Source organism: Physeter macrocephalus, chromosome 9 (genome assembly GCF_002837175.3).
Source record: "Physeter macrocephalus isolate SW-GA chromosome 9, ASM283717v5, whole genome shotgun sequence".
Lineage (NCBI taxonomy): Eukaryota > Metazoa > Chordata > Mammalia > Artiodactyla > Physeteridae > Physeter > Physeter macrocephalus.
Window position 1 is genome coordinate 36068537 of NC_041222.1, and position 17976 is coordinate 36086512.

A 17976-nucleotide genomic window follows, 5' to 3' on the forward strand; every position below is an offset into this window, starting at 1 on the left:
ATCTCTTCAGATATTTTCTCAGTCCCTTTCTTTTTCTCTTCTTCTTCTGGGACCCCTATAATTCGAATGTTGGTGCATTTAATGTTGTCCCAGAGGTCTCTGAGAGTGTCCTCAGTTCTTTTCATTTTTTTTTTCTTTATTTACAGGTGGGAATCTTGAGGGAAGAGATCAGAAATATATATAAATATATTCCTCCCCCCATGAATAGTGAATTTCTCCCTCCTCTGCAGGGTTAAATTAGGCACCCAGCAGATCCTAAGTTCTCCTACCTCTGTGGGTCCCACATCATATCAAACATATTAAAATTCAGCTTTATCCCACATTAAGTTGAATTATATGTGATTCCTTAAGTTTTGAGCTGCAGTTGACTAGTTTGACATTTTGCATTTTGTAGATATTTAATTAAAATATCATTTGATTTTGCACATTTTAAAGGCAACTCTATTTTGAATGTTTCACGTTATTTTTGGATGCCCTTGGAAAGCTTATCGTGCAAGGCATGGGACTTTTAGCCCTCTACTGGATATCTTCATATTATAACCATGCATTTTTGTGTCTGTGTTTCCCACTAGACCATTAGCTTGAAGAGGGCATGAAGGACCTCAGAGCTTGGTATATGACAGGGACTCAAAGTTTATTTACAGAAGCAAATCATTTGAGCTCATAAGGAGAAAAAGCCAAGTCTAGGGATACAGTGTGCTTTCTATCCACACTTGGGAAAAGGCTCTTACCCCCTGCCTTGCAACATATATGGACTTGTTTTCTCTATGGTACTCATAAAAAGGAGGCAGTGTTGTGTAGAAGGTTGATGCTGTGGGCTTGAGTTTCAGCCACACCCTTGACTTGTGAATCTTGCAACAGAAAGTTAGTTTCTATAGGTCGCTCTGATTTTTGTGGTTGCAAAATTAAATAAAGCCATTTTAGTAGAACTCTGCCAGCTTCAAAACACTGTATTCTTAAAATAATGTATTCTTTTATAAAATGAAAAAGGGTTTTACAATTCAGGCCTCAGGGAATGTTTCTGGAAACTTCTAGCAGTGGGGATGCAAAATATCTTTTGTTGCCTGATGCCTGGCCCAGAAAAAGCAACAGTTGCAACAGTTGTTGGGGGCAGGGGACCCAACAGTGGCCCTTTAGAGAAGAAATCTTGCAAGAAAATCTTTCAGTAATAAGACAGTCAAACATCCTTCTAAGTCCCTTGCAGGTAGAAGGTAGGAAGGAACTGCTGGCATTCCCAGGTCCCAGACTTGCCCTCTGAGACTCAGTGATGCTGCACAACTGCATCCTTCTTGCCCAGGAATTGACTCTGGGCCAGATCTTCACCTCTCATTATGAAGAGGAGACATGATTGTATGGATTACAGCCCCATCTCTACTGCCAAGCTGCTCCAATGAGCCACAGTGAAATTAAGTCCATCTTGGCTATGCCCTGCTAAATTTGTCAGTGGCTGCAAAGTATTCTGCCGAGAATTTCAGATGTTATAGGTTTGCAACAAAAATAACTTTGGAAATGGTTGTCAACCAGGGAGGAGAAGCAGGTTCATACTTTGTCATTGACACATACTGAGTTTGGGGCCCAGGGCCCAGCTTGGGCCAGGTGAGGTCAGGCTGCAGCTGGCCTTTGTGTTCCTGCTGCCATTTTGTATCAGCAGATGGAAGGCGGCAGTGTTGAGCTGGCCAGGCCACAGCGGAAGTTGCCTCCAGTCTTCTCCGTAATCGTCAAGCTGCTGTCTGTCATTGCCCTTTGTGTGAATCTGAATGATCATATGAAAGCAGTTGAGAATGCATGCCCACTTATATTTTAGCTGCATGATATTCTTTCTACATGAGGGGGATGGGGTGTTTAATATTTCCATACTCAGATGTGCCTACAGTGTTGATCACATGATGGAGAAATTTTAATTTAGTAGTTACTACAACAACTACCTGCCCTTCTCTACGAAGCACTCAGTGTGCAAGTTCCTCAAAATGAAGAGTAGACTGTTGGGTGGAAAACCATGAGTCTGATAGATCAGTAGCATGATGATAAGGCCCTAATACTGTGGTGAAAGGTGAGAAAATGCTGATCAATCCACAGATGGATATTGATGATTAGCAAGGTCTTCCATGGGTGTGGGAATTGAAAAGAATGGGTACACTATCCATCTTTTGGAAAGTGTAAAAATGTCGATTCTTCTTGACTGATCCATCAAATGTTGAATCACTGTCCTTTGTAGCAACAGGCTAATTAGATTAAAAAGCATTAAAACAATTGACTTGCTTCCCTGAACACCTCTTGTGCAGCAAGTTCACTGGTAATGCTCCTCCTGCTTTAGTCCCATCTGCTTAGTTAAGCCTTAGCCATCCTCCAAGAACCAGTGCTAGTCCAGACTGCTCTAGGAAACTCGGCCTGACCCATCCAATTCAAAGGAATTTCCGCCTGTCTGAACTTAACAACTTAGTGTCTCATTCATCTGAGATTTAGAATTCACTACTTAGTATTAATGGTCTTAATACTGAATTTTATTTTTATTATTCTGAGTCTGGTTATGTAATCCCAATCAATTTATTTCAGTCCATAAGCCTCAGCTTTCTCATTTATAAACAGAGGATAATACATGTCTCTGCTCTAGAGTTTGTGTGAAACTTAAAAGAGGATATATCAGTATATATATACTCTATATTCCCATATTGTACAGCACATAGTAAGTGGTCAATAAAATTAGTTTCTCTCCCTTTCTGTAATGGGACTTCATGGCAGCAGCTCTCTCATACCTTTTTGTATCCCCAGATCTTTAAACCTAATTGGAGTGCAATATGTGTGTCACCTCTCTTGATTTCTCATTTCTTTTTGCAAAAGACAGGGCATTGAACTTTCAAGGCTAGTGACCATCTCAAGCAGGGTTCACAAAGATCTATGATCCATGGTTGTTTTTTGCTAACTATACAGTCCTACCCTGTGGCATGTACTGGAGATTGATTTTAGAAAAGTCATCTTCTAGGCATCCAGGGATACAGCCAACTAACAATGATACACAGGATATTAGCCAATTGAACAAGGTCATCTTCTATAACAGCTTTCACACCTACCCCTGCTGCCTGACCTCTTTGTGCCCAGCCCCTTGGTCCCCACCCTTCCATACACCCACTGGCGGGTATGTAGTAGTCCATGCCCTGGGGGAAACCAGGGAAAGAGCAGGTCCAGGTGGCCCTTTCACTGGACATGGCATCTGTACAATGCAATAGCAACTGCACCAAACTTTTGTAGATTTTTTTCACAATCTGCTTACTAAACATGGGATTTAACATACATTCATGACCAAACCTAAACTGATCCTTTCTTCTATTGCTGTTACTTTCTCCTTTTTTTTTTCAGTTCCCACCTCTGCTCACCCTTTTCCCCAACTTTATTTAGATGGTTCATTCACCTCACCCTTTCCTCCATATTCAGCATCTATGTGGAAACAGAGAAGTTTCTCATGACCTCACCCTTTCAGAGATGTTTGCACATGGGTACGAACAGATCAAATAAACAGGAACTTAGGTTAATTTAATAGAAAAAATAAAATATGGAATAACATTGATTTGGGCCAGTATCAATTACAACCATTCTACTATATTTTACAAAAAAACAACTGAACATTTTACACATGTACAGTATTTTTCAGTAAAAGTGGATTTGGATTTAACAATGGATCACTAATGAAAAATCAAAAGACAAAACAGAAGATAGGACTTTTGTCTCTAGAGGTTAGAGCATTTGTTAAGTCTCCAAACTTTGTACTATCCATTACATATATCTCATTATGAATATATATATTTATACATAATATATAACATTAACTTAAACTTTGAAAGCATTATGTTCTAGTTAATAATATTCTGTAGATAAACGAGGCAGTAACCACTAGTAGTTAAACCAGTATTTCCACAATGTGTGCCTGCATGGTCAGTGAGAAATGGAACACATGTTGGTAGACCCCAATGATTTTGACTGTCAGATTGACAGTTATTTGTCTAAGAACACAGCCATCATTTTTGTTTTTCCCTTCATAGTAACTTTGTGCCTCATATATTATGGGTGGGTTCAGTTAAATGGATTTCTTTGCAGGCAAATCTGGTTTCACCATCTGCTTGACCTTGCTTTAGGCTCTCACTTGCTTTTGTCCACTTAGAGACTGTGCCTTTAAATGTAAGACTTTACATGCCATACCTGGGACTAACTTGCTTTTTTCGGGTCAGAAGGGCCTGAAGTGTTACGAAGAGGAAAATTACTCAACAAAATCAGTTGATTCCCTAGTTACATATGAATCATTACGTGACTCAGTATCACTACAATGCTATTAAGAGGGTCATTAGACTTTATACTCATTATTTACCTTGGGTTCAATGTTAACTTTGATGTCTAGGAATGCATATTTTCAAGGTAGGCTTTTTACTACCTTGCTGCTTGGATGGGGACCTTAGTTAGCATCCACTTCCCAGGATAACCTATATTGATATCATTCCTCTTCTCATCTGTGAGGCCAGTGACATCTTGGAAGTGAGGCTGTCAGAAGCCTAAAGCTTGCAAGATGGCTGGTCATTCTCAAAGCAAATGAGGTCACCAATGGAGCTTTGATATGAAACATGAAGAAACTTGATATCAGTCTATCCTCTCCTAAACATAGAAACTCAGAGTTATAAAAAGATCTATCAGGTTTCCTCATTTTTGACCACTGATCCAAACAGTCTTCAAATAATTCAGTCTGCTAGATTCCAGGATGTGTTTGGGGAGTCATAGAAAACCAGTGAAGATATTTCCAAGAAAACAGATGATCTCAGTGACATTCAGTGGACAGGTGTATCATAGCATGGTTATATAGAGGGACAGAGGAGTGGGAAAAGAACAGAACCAGGAGGGTACAATCATGCTGCCCATATTCCATTTCCAGTTTTATTTTCTTAAAATGACAAGATGAAAAAAACTTCTAATAAGCACCATTGAAAAATGTTGCCCGGCCAACTTGGGCACGAGCTTAAATATTATTTAAATAAATTCCATTTCTTAAAAATACAGGACCTTTTAGAAACGTTTGACTCCAGGAAGAAATTTTCTTCATCATATCCAAAATGCTTCCCACTACAACACATGGAATTTCTGATGGCCTTAAAAAAAAAAATGCTATGGGGATAATGGCTGAATAGCACCAAGAGATTGTGCAGGGTTTACAAGTGAACACTCTGGATTTGGGGGGGAGCTGGATCAGTCTCAGCTATTTTGTGAATCTTTGCATTCTGTCCATCACCACTTTGACTATGCAGAGCAATCCCATTTGACCAGCTGTATGTGAAATAACCGAATCTACCATGGAAAAGCCAGTAGCAGCAAGTCTATCTGATGAAACCAGTGGAGCAGACTTATCAAGTGGGCATAATGCCAAAACCAGCACATAATGCATGAAGTAAATTATGTGTGGAAAGTATCAATGGTCAACTGTGAAAAACCAAGACAAACGACACTGAACACATCTCTGCGGGATGTTCTTAATGCCCTTAGGTCCAGTTTTCTGCCATTTCCCCCGACAGTGGACTCAAGCATGAAAAATGATGGATGCAGGAGCTTTCTGTTTCATTTTGATCTATGTCTGCTCTAGTGATGTTTTTGAAAGGTATATTTTTAGGCGTCTCAAAGGGGAAACAAGCAAGTAAATGCAAAAGGAAAAAAAATGGACCTTCAAAAACAGGGCAGGAAATCAAATCATTACTTTAACGTCAAATTTTGGCATCAAATGCTTTGGTCATACAATACTGTCTCTGTGGTTCTGGCTGTTTAGCACTAAACACCCAGTTATAAAAGGTAGGCTTGTTGTAGGTTTATTTTTTTTTTTTTTCCATTTAAGTTCTGACAAAACAGTTCACCATCTCCCTGCACAAATTTGAGAGAGAGAGAGAAAAAGAGAGCAAGAAAGAGAGAGGTGGCTTGCTTTTTTTTTTTTTTTGCTTGCTTTTTTCTTTTTAATAATAATATGGAGTAATCTATAAGTCTACAGGAACAAAGAAATCTAGGATGGCAGCTCAGCCTTGGAATGTACAGGTTTTGCAGCAAAGTTGTTGAAGAACCTTCCGCTGGCACAGATTGTTCTTTTTCACTAGCATACAGAAGCCTCCTTCCGCCCAGGACTCTTCCGTTGCTTTTCCAGGAAGTCAGCAAGAGAGAGGGGAAGTTGAGGACGAGAGCAGCATGATGGACACACACGGAAGAAGGTTGTGATTGGCCAGAGAGGCAGATTGGGGGGATTGGAAGAGATCATTCGGGGGCAGTCAACAGGAAGAAATTTGATCCACCCAAAGTGATTTCAGTCAACAGCATTGTTTTCAAGGAGAGATATTGCAGTCCAACGGTAAATGTGATTGGTATCCATTTATGAAAGGAAAAAAAAGATTAGAAAAAGAATAAATTAGAAATCAATAATAATATAGGCAAGGAATTTTTCTTTTCGGAGTTACCTAGAGCAGAGCGTATACAGTCGTTTGTACTGTATTTCACTGAATCCAAGACACTGGATTTCAGATGCACCACTACTTTAAGTATTACCAAGAAAAAAATTCATGTTAAATGGTGACACAATAGCCTCTTATCAGAATATTAGTTTTATGCTTCTTGAAAGTATTAGTTAAATTTATATAACATGCTGTTTTGTTTCTGGGCTTATGTAATAATTCTTCCTTTGAATATTGAGAAATAGTTTAACTTTTTCAAGCTATTATGAAGTGCAATTAAATGCAACACAAGTAGGAGTGATCATGTGCCTAACTCAGTTGACTAGACATATCTGTGACTAAGTCACAGGCGATGACAACTATGTCACATCAACCTGTGGATCAAAAGCAGTTGTAAGCTGCCATGAATTATAAGATGCGTCTGATTCCAGAGCTGTTAAAATATATTAAAAAAGTATGTCTTAGAATCACTGAAATATGACAGTTGAAAGAAAAAGCACATCCCTGAATGCAACTGCCACGTGATTTGGAAAGCCTGGTGAGCCATCAATTCTCTCATTCTTTAACCGACCTGAAAATGGACTCATCACAAATCATGGTTCTTCATTTTCCACTTTTGCCTGCAATCCTGACACTCCACTTTTACCAAAGTGCCATTGGCATAAATTATCCCATGCTTACTGTGGTTTAGGGAAAGCCGTTAAAGCATCACAAACCTTGAAATGCCCGGTACCAAGTGCTATGGGTGAAAATTTCCAGTCACAGTGGATCTTTTGGGTCAGTCACTTAAAAATCTTCCTTAGTTTTTCAGTTACTAACTTACAAAACTTCTGATCATATTCAGATATAGGGGAACCATCTTTTCAAGTAAGGGTAAGGAGCACTGGCTGGTAACCAAAAGGTGATAACTTACATAGTACCTGGGGTGCCATCCCTCAATCTTCTCACCTCCATGTTGTGTGGTGAGAATTAGCCCTGGCCATGAAAAGTTTAAACACGGAGCCTGAGCAGGTCTGCCCCGTCCCTGCCAGATCAATCATACATTAGAAAAGCTATGAAGATGCAAAGTCACCTGTGATGCTCTGTGGATATGAGACCATAAATGATGTTGCTATGCATGCCATCGCATGCTCAGATCTTTTTGATGTTTGAGATTCCTAACCGGAAGTTGTAGAATAACCATATGAGGTCGACAGCATTATCCTTCTCATTTTTACAGATGAGGGAAGTGAGGCCCAGAAAAGCTCATAACCTGCCCAAGGTCTGGAGGCTAGATATGAATGACAGCATTCTGACTCCTGAATCCACATTCTCTCAACCACAGCACTCTTCTGCCTCTTGTGAAATTTCCAGAAGAGGAACCGTTCAAAAGAAGACAAAGATTAAACCCAGGGAAGTGATTTTATCAGGGAAAACTGTTCCAAATGCATAGTTTTTTATTTTCCTATTTTCCTAACAGTCCAAAGATGTTTAGAACAACAATGGTTCAAAACAATTTCTTTCTACATCATTGAGATGCACGTCTGCATAAAATTTAGGCACAAATTTTAGGGCCCTCTCTACATGAATTATATCAAGAGTCAAAGTTCACAAAAGGCTGGAGTTGGAATAATTTAAATTCATTCATTTTATAGATGGGGAAACTGAGGCTAGAAAAGTGAGAGAACTTGGTATTTCCCAAATTGTCAGGGGGAATGGCGGCACATTAAAAATACCTGAGAAGATTCTAAAGCTATCAGTGCTCAAACTGTACCCCAAGACCAATATAAATGAATCTTTGGGGAAGGTCTGGGGTCCTGGCATTTTGATTGAGAACCACTGGTGCAATGAAAATAAAAATAGACCCACATTAACATTAGAACCAATCTGTAGTTGGTTCTGTCGTTAGATAGATGCCTATCTATCAGAGCTTAATGAAAGATTCAGATACCATTTGATTGTTATTTACATATAAAAATTATAAACAATCCATATAAGAGGAGAGTGGCAATAAACTGTGGCATCTCCACATGATAGAATATTAAGCTGTTATTAAAAATGAAGTTTCTGAAGACTTTGTAAAAACATAGGATAATGTTTATCTAATGCTTAGTGCAGAAAGCAAGATACAAAACTCCATGTGTATGGTATTTAAAAAATCTGATGACAAGTACATATGCCAAAAGACTGGAAAAAATACAGTAGGTAGCCTTTTCTAGTTAGTGTTTGATGTATCATTCCAACTACATGACATTCTGGAAAAGGCAAATCTATGAAGACAGTAAAAAAATTAGTGGTTTCCAGGGGTTGGGCAGGGGGAGGGAAGGAGGGAGGAACAGGCAGAGCACAGAGGATTTTCAGGGCAGTGAAGGGGTTCTGTATGATAGTACAATGGTGGATACTTGTCTTTATACATTTGTCCAAACTCATAGAACACCAAGAGTGGACCCTAATGTAAACTAGAGACTTTGGTGATAATGATGTGTCAATGTAGGTATCAACTATAACAAGCATGTCATTCTGGTGAGGGACACTGATAAAGCGAGTGTTGGTGTGTGTGTTTGTGTATGTGCGTAGGGTAGTCAGGGGCTATATGAGAACTCTCTGCACTTTCTGCTCAATTTTGCTGTGAACCCAGAACTCTAAAGTTGTAAAGAACCAAGTTTACTACGTAAAAAAAAGTTGACTAGTGCCATCTTGGTTAGTGGAGGCTTTAGTTCTTCTTGCAGTTAAAACAACCAAAGAACCAAACTCACTGAGGGTAGAAGTTCGAGATGAATGAACGCCAACAAGATATTGGGCATGTCCTATCTGGGGCACGCTTGATAGTTTCATTTTCAAGTGGAAAAATATTAGACCTTAACGTAGAAAGATCACACTTTGCTCAGAAGATCAAAATGAGCAGTTGTACTCACCGTCCTTGCAGATGGCTCCCATTTGACACATTCCTAAGTCTAAGAGATACCCACTGGGGCAGCTCGTACAGTTCTTGAACCCCGGACCGTTGCATGTCAAACAGCTGGTGTCACATCTATGGGGAGAATGTACAATTTATCATCCTTTCGCACATCAAGCACAGAAGAAGATGTGTTTGCTACCAACCTCTTAATGTCTTAAACTTAATCTTCTCCCTTTGAAGATGCCACAAAAATCTTTTCTTACAATAACTGCTAGGTTTGACAACATTAAAGAAAGCCTAGCAGGTAGACTATGATTTTAAAGGGGAGGGAGCATATGCACTTGAAACAGAAATATTACTTTAGAGGTTTTAAAGTTCTTCCAAGTTGCAAAAAAAAAAAAAAAATCAGTTGGGTTAAAGGTGCAGCACAGTGTCCACAGGTAAATGTTTGAACCTTATTTTTCATTAATAATTCTGTTTCATATTATTTATGAAAGCAGTCAAATAAGGAACCCGGTAGCCAAACACTAGGGCTTAAGGGGTGGATCCACTTACTTTTTGCAGGATTTGTATCCATTTTCTGAAGAGTGGTCGAAGTAATGGCTGATACTACAGCTCTGCACGCACCTCCCATCCTCCATGAAGTAGCCCTCTGTGCAGTTAATACACCCACCAGCACCTGCTCCTTAAAAGCAAGACAGATGCCGAAGACAGAAACAAAACCTCAGAAGAGGCTGCATGATGGGCTGCTTATTGCATAGTTGGTTAAAATGGCATTAATAGGTTGTAACTTCAATAATTATGATATTTGTGCTTTTCCTTATGTTCTTTGGAAAAAATAATGCTCCAGTTTTACATTGAACCCATTTGCCAAAAACATCAAATCTCTTTGGAAAGCGAAGGAGGTATCACTGGGAAATTTAAGTTTTCAATGAGCACAGGCTACTGATGACTGACTTCTGAGAATACATGCATGATTATCAGAAGAGACCCATGCTTCTCCAGCATTTATTTTAAAAATATCAAATGGGTTTGCATGAGTGATGGATAAAGACAGGTAAACAAAAGCCAAACCAGAGCCAGAAGAATAAACAAGAGGACTGGGAGAGAAGGTACCAGCACAGGTGGCGCAGAAGCGGTGGCAGGGTTGGCAGTCTTGGCCGTTGAAGTACCGTCCATCCTCACAGGCAACGGCACACCGGGATCCCTGCAGGCTGAAGACACAGACACAGACTGCTGCTGTGATCAGGCAAAGAAGTCATGACTCCCCAATGCCATATGTAACAAATATAGTTCCCCCCAGAGACCAGTGGCTTTGGCAAAGCTTTGAAGCATGGGAAATAGCCCCTGTAGTCTTTTTTTTCTCCTCCCAATGCCTATAATGCTTCTCTGTGCCTAAAATTATGTCTGTAGCATACACACGTGCTGCAAGCTTTGGGGACATTCCTCTTAATTATTAGACTGGCTGACACATTTCTTCTTAACATTTTACAACATGGAGGGTTTTTTTTTTTAAGTATTTAAAAGCTTTATTATTGTTTTAACATCTTTATTGGAGTATAATTGCTTTACAATGGTGTGTTAGTTTCAGCTTTACAACAAAGTGAATCAGTTATACATATACATATGTTCCCATATCTCTTCCCTCTTGCGGCTCCCTCCCTCCCACACTCCCTATCCCACCCCTCTAGGTGGTCACAAACCACCTAGCTGATCTCCCTGTGCTATGCGGCTGCTTCCCACTAGCTATCCACCCCACGTTTGGTAGTGTATATATGTCCATGCCACTCTCTCACTTCGTCACAGCTTACCCTTACATGGAGGTTTTTATAAGTATTTTATTGACCCAAACAATCACCTTAGCTAACAATATGCCTACCAATTCCCTGATATCCAGACCTCCTAGACCTACTATGCCAGCGGTCCCCAACCTTTTTGGCACCAGGGACCAGTTTCGTGGAAGGCAATTTTTCCATGAGATGGGGGAGGGGGGGACAGTAATGCGAGTGATGGGGGGTGGCAGATGAAGCTTCGCTCGTTTGCCCGCCGCTCACCTTCTTCTGTGCGGCCCAGTTCCTAACAGGCTGCGGACCGGTAGCGGTCCGCAGCCCGGGGGTTGGGGAACCCTGTACTACACAATAAACTTAAAAGTAGTTTTGTAACTATAAATGTAGTAGGAACACATGGTAAAATGAATTACAACTGAATAAAAGCGCACAACTATTCCTGCCCAACCCCCAGCTCAAACTCCCAGGAATAGCCTTTTTTTGATTTTAAATGTTTCTGATTTTAGTTCTTCTATTGGTTCCTATCAAAACAACAGAATTCTAATATACTTTTGCCTTTACTGCTTGATTTATTAATTTTAAACTCTAATGAAAAATTTGGCAAAATTATCTACTTATACTGCTGCTTCTCCAAACATCTCGATTTTCCTTAGTTATACTATTATTTAGTCTTTTTAGGTGTTATCTGTGTCATATTTTCTCTAAATAGCACTCTTAGGTGTTACCTAATGAGTTGCTAGAATGTCAAACGAGGAATGTGTAATTTTTTCTTCTAAATTTTATCAGCTATGAGCTTTCTCATAGTCTACAGACTGATTCTTAAAATTTAAAACAAATGCATAAAATTTACAACATTTAATATACAAATTTTACTCACGGAATAACTCAATAGTGAGACTGTTACCATAATCCTATGTCACCCAATAGACAATACTAGAAAACGGGTATCTAAGCAACAGGGTCAAATGCTTTCTATTTTCTTATAAAAAATATATTTCTCTATATTGCTCCAATTCACATCTTACTTGACTGTGTTTTTTTTTGTTGTTGTTGTTGGTTTTTTTTTTTTGCGGTACGCGGGCCTCTCACTGTTGTGGCCTCTCCCGTTGCGGAGCACAGGCTCCGGACGTGCAGGCTCAGCGGCCATGGCTCACGGGCCCAGCCGCTCCGCGGCATGTGGGATCTTCCCAGATCGGGGCACGAACCTGTGTGCCCTGCATCGGCAGGCGGATTCTCAACCACTGCGCCACCAGGGAAGCCCTTGACTGTGTTTTGAATATGGAGCAGACTATTAAAAAGTAACATTTATTTTTCCCTATGCTCTTTAAAGAAATTTGGAAAGGACAAAAACCAAAGTAGTTGAAAAAGAATCCCAAACAGTCCTGTTCACATTTTAATCCATTTCCTTCTAGTATTTTATGCATAGATATTTTTGTTTGTTTTTAGCCAGTATTTAAAATTTTACAGGTCTCTTGAGGCAAAATGGCCAACCCTAGAAGCCCCTAAGGAAAACGCAGGGAGCCTCGAGGAGACGCAGGGAGCCTCGAGGAGACAGAAAGTGTATTTCATTCATAGATCTTCTACTGGCCAGAGAGCTGTCATTTAAAAAGCCAGTAAAAGAAAATCCCTTTCGTTTTTGTAGAGCTGTAAAAAAGGGGACAGTGCATCAAATGAATCCTTTTGTGGGAGGAAACAGGACTACCAAAAGACTTATCAAAGTTTTTGAAAAGCTGCCTCGTTTTTCTAATAAAGGACATTACTTCTGAGGTTGGCACTTATTCAGCAGGAGACAGAGGCTGCACTGTGTGAGGAGGGAATGCACTAAGTGGGACGTGCAGCAGAGCAGTCTCTGTGAACCATGATGCTTTCTGCTGGTTCCAAAATACAGGGGTGGCAAGACTAACGAACCTGGTACCGTTAACTCCTGGGTTCTTTCTGGGATAAGCCAGCCAGGTTAGACCTGTGCTGTCCCACACGCTCTAGCACCCGTGGCTCGGGAGCACTTGAAATGTGGCTAGTGTGGCCAAGGAACAGAATTTAACATTTTATTTTATTTTTGTTAATTTCATTCTAAATCTTACAAATTGGCACTTGATTCGGTTATTGGCAAACTTTTGAGTAAGTGTGGAACAACTTGGCTATATAAAAATCTACTTCAGCTAAATTTTATAAAATCTAAATACAGATCAAGTATTTCTCATAAAAAATTATTGTCTGAATTGAGATGTGCTTTAGGGGTGAAATACATATCAGACTTCGAAGGCTAGGTACTACAAACAAAAAAGAATATAAAAGATCTCACTAATTATCTTTTATATTGTCTTACATTGATTACATGTTGAAATAATATTTTTGGATATTTTTGATCCAATATTTTATTAAAATAAATTTCACCCATATCTTTTTACTCCTTTTAATGTGGCTCCTGACATATTTAAAATAACATATGGTTCTCATACTTCTGTTGGAGAGCACTGGTTAACTTACTCTATCAAATGTTCCCTAAGAAATATAGAGAATAATCTTAATCTTTTATTTCTCATGGACCAATTCAGTATCAGATATTGGAAGAAGTGCTTTGTAAATGTTATCACAGTTAATCCTTATCATTATCCAGCAACATTGGGGTTATTATCACCATTTTATAGATGAGAAAACCGAAGCTCAAGAGGGGCAAAGTGACTTGGCCAAAATCACACAGCTGATAAATGGCAGAGAAAGATCTGAGCTCTCATTTATCTTCCTCCTTTTCATTATGCCAATCTGCTCCTTCTACAAAAAGCAGTAGGAGGCAGACCAGACTGATACTTATCAAAACTGAAGTCCTGAGGTAAAAGGTGCTAAGCAAACTGACACTGAATGCATTTATGGGCAAAAAAAGAAAGCCATGGATAATCAATTAATCTAAATAAAAATGATGTTCCACTGTTAATTAATGCGAAGAATTACCTGCCTAAAAACTGCCTGGACCCTGCATATTTCACCTCTGATCAAAGGTGAAAATAGAGGTACTGTTGATTCTTGAAAGGGAAGCAGTGGAGCACAATTCTAGCTCTATGTAATAAACCCAGAGTCCGACTCCTCACTCAGTGTGGGATGATCTGACCTTCTCTAAGAATATCAAGAGAATACCTAGTTCATTTGAGCTGCATGTTATTCTCTCAAAGAATCTATCAACTATCTGGCTTTAGCAATGTGCAAGTCTCATCCATTCAAGGAAAACATCCCTTGGTATTAAATCTATGTGCATACCATAGCATAATGGAACCAGCCTGAGGTGCTGAAGATAAGAGAATGATTGGCTATACGGAGAGAATTAATAAAGATAAGGGAATAGTTTCGACCATCAGAGGAATGAATCATGGGGATTAAATATAATTCATTGGTGTTACCTACACAGTAATCCTTGACTGATGCACTACCGGTCAAAAAGCCTGAAGTAGGCCTCTCAAATGGCCATTTATTTACTTGTATTTGAGCCATCTTTTCTAAAGCGAATTTTATTTTGTTTATAAACCTTCCTTAGCCAAGATGGTATCCATTTTTTCACATAAAATGGTAGAGATAATGCAAATAGCAATCAAGTGTTTGAATGGGAGTCAAACCAAGGGTGACTTATAAAAGGGTTATCTATTTACTTTATTATTTTTTTTTAAATTTATACTGAGAAGTCCTTGGGCTGTGTTACTTGATGAAATCCTTCACTCTTACCTTGACCCCTCCCTACATTCTGTACAGTTGTCGGATTCAGTACATGTCTTGCAGTTTTCACTGCATTTCCGGCAAAGATTTTTCTCTGTTAAAAAAGAAAAAGTAACAAGGTTATAAATCAATTTGGGTCAACTGGATTCCATCAAACATATGTTCTAATGTTTGCTAATGTATGCTATAGTACACATGGCCTTGAGTAGGAAACTGTAGGAAAAGCCCCAGACTCAGCATTTGCTACCACTTCTCAGCAAACAAATACAGGTAGGAACTATATAGCATGGGGTAACACCTTAGTGATATCTACCATTTTATAGATAAGAGAACTACAGTCCACTTAATTCTTAAATAGTTTATTGGTTTTTTTCTTCTTCCCATTCTCTTTCCCAAGCAGGGTTTCCCAACTTCCTACAATGAAAATCTCACTCATGAAGCTGGGGCAATGTCACTAGTAAGGGTTGAAAAGCAACACCAGCAGCTGAGGGATGGAATGGTTGACCCCATGCTCACAGCTTTAAGGACTACTCTGACGAACTATACTAGAAAAGAGAACTTGCTTTTAAGATTGCAAGGTAAGGGTTGATTATTTCTTGCGTTGTTTAGTGTCTTAAACTTTATAGCGGCTGGAGACTTGATACCTTCTCTGAGATGCAAGTGGATTCTAACCTCATGTGTATGTAGACTTGAATGAAGCTTTGTCTATCGGCTTCTCTATCTGCTCTTTAAATGCTGGTGTTCTTCAGGGTTCCACAGAGAAGCACTGCTTTAATGGATCCCTCTAAGGACCTCCTGGAAGTCCATTTCCTTTCTCAATTCTGAGCCCCTTGGCCTGAAATATGAAGTCCTTTACAATCTATGATCTCCCCCTCATAGTGTCATTGAGACTACTGGACATGGCATAGGCTCTGAAGCCAGAGGGCCTAGATTTGTGTTATGCTTTTAGCATTTTCAGTGGGCAAGTTCACAGTCTCTGTTCTCCCATTTGTTAACTAAATATTACAATAATGCCTACCTCTCAGCTTGTCTTGAGGACTTAATGACATTATTCAAGGGAACTGTAAATATGTTGGAGGTAATTACTGCTAGTCACGATCATACATAATCACTATGTTATATGTAAATGGACTCATTAAAGGAGGTAATTAAAACAAAAGGCAATTGCATAGAAGGAGAGAGATGCCCAGACCACTTGTATCAGCAAAGTAATTGTTTAAATAGCCTTCTTTAGTTATCTACCTTCCAGGCTCTGGCAAAAGAACTGGTTCTCTCAATTATCTTTATCCTATCATATACCATCTAGAACCAAATTCCTTTTGCAAGGCTCAGCCTTGTTGAAAGAATTTTGAAATTTTTCTTCAGGGAATCCTACTTATTTCTGATCCCTTTTCTAAAAATTTTTATTGAAGTATAGTTGATTTACAATGTTGTGTTAATTACTGCTGTATAGCAAAGTGATTCAGTTATACATATATACACATTCTTTTTTATATATTCTTTTCCATTATGGTTTATCATAGGATATTGAATATAGTTCCCTGTGCTATAAAGTAGGACCTTGTTGTTTATCCATTCTATATAGAAAAGCTTACATCTGCTAACCCCAACCTCCCACTCCATCGCTCCCCCTTGGCAAGCACCAGTCTCTATGTTCCCGATTTCTGTTTCTGTTTCATAGATAGGTTCAGGTTCATTTGTGTCTTATTTTAGATTCCACATATAAGTGATATCATATGGTATTTGTCTTTCTTTTTCTGCCTTACTTCACTTAGCATGATATTCTCTACTTGCATCCATGTTGCTGCAAATGGCATTATTCATTTTTATGGCTCTGAGTAGTATTCCATTGTGTGTGTGTGTGTGTGTGTGTGTGTGTGTGTGTGTATTTATATACACACACACACACATCTTGTTGATCCATTCATCTATCTATGGACATTATGTCTTGGCTATTGTGAATAGGGCTGCTATGAACACAGGGGTGCGTGTATCTTTTTGAATTATAGTTATGTCTGGATATGTGCGCAGGAGTGAGACTGCTGGATCATACGTTTGTTCTATTTTCAGTTTTGTGAGGAACCACCATACTGTCTTCCACAGTGGCTGCACCAACTTATATTCCCATTAACAGTGTAGGAGGGTTCCCTTTTCTCTACACCCTCTCCAGCATTTGTTAGCACATTGGGGTGCATGTATCTTTTCGAAGTATGGTTTTCTCGGTATATATGCAGGAGTGGGATTGCTGGATCCTATGATAGCTCTGTTTCTAGTTTCTTAAGGAACTTCCATACTGTTCTCCATAGTGGCTGTACCAAGTTACATTCCTACCAACAGGATGTGATGTGGTACCTCATTGTAGTTTTGATTTGCATTTCTCTAATAACTAGCAATGGTTGAGCATCTTTCCATTTGCCTATTGGCCATCTGTATGTCTTCCTTGGAGAAATGTCTATTTAGGTCTGCACATTTTTCGATTGGGTTATCTGTTTTTCTTGTTGTTGAGTTGTATGAGCTGTTCTTATATTTTGGAAATTAAGCCCTTGTCCGTTGCATAATTTGCAAATATTTTTTCTCATTCCGTATGTCGTCTTTTCATTTTGTTTATGGTTTCCTTTGCTGTGCAAAAGGTTGTGAGTTTGATAGGTCTCATTTGTTTATTTTTGTTTTTATTTCTACTGCCTTGAGAGACTGACCAAAGAAAACAGTGATATGATTTATGTTAGAGAATGTTTTGCCTATGATCTCTTCTAGGAGTTTTATGATGTCATGTCTTATGTTTAAGTTTTTAAGCCATTTTGAGTTTATCTTTGTGTATGGTGTGAGAGTGTGTTCTAACTTCATTGATTTACATGCAGCTGTCTAACACTCCCAACACCACTTACTAAAGAGACGGTCTTTTTCCCATTGTATATTTGTGTCTCTTTTTTTTTTTTTTTTTCAGTATGCGGGCCTCTCACTGTTGTGGCCTCTTCTGTTGCAGAGCACAAGCTCCGGACGCGCAGGCTCAGCGGCCATGGCTCACGGGCCCAGCCGCTCCGCGGCATGTGGGATCTTCCCAGACCGGGGCACGAACCCGTGTCTCCTGCATTGGCAGGTGGACTCTCAACCACTGCGCCACCAGGGAAGCCCTTCTGCCCATTTTTTG

At 39.3% G+C, this 17976-nt stretch overlaps 1 protein-coding gene across 4 annotated transcripts in view; it reads right to left on the minus strand.

Annotated features, from left to right (window-relative positions):
- Positions 1-17976, minus strand: part of PCSK5 (proprotein convertase subtilisin/kexin type 5) — a 470026-nt gene that overhangs the window by 131978 nt on the left and 320072 nt on the right. For 2 of the 4 annotated variants that reach the window (XM_007130098.4, XM_055087125.1), the window contains exons 17-20: positions 14838-14922; positions 10456-10553; positions 9895-10024; positions 9356-9471 (exon numbers count right to left, since the gene is read on the minus strand). In XM_007130098.4, coding sequence (XP_007130160.1) covers positions 9356-9471; positions 9895-10024; positions 10456-10553; positions 14838-14922 — 429 coding nt within the window. Of the gene's footprint in view, positions 1-5944; positions 6152-9355; positions 9472-9894; positions 10025-10455; positions 10554-14837; positions 14923-17976 lie in introns of those variants that run through there. The other 2 variants (XM_007130100.4, XM_007130099.4) reach the window with 2 other exon arrangements.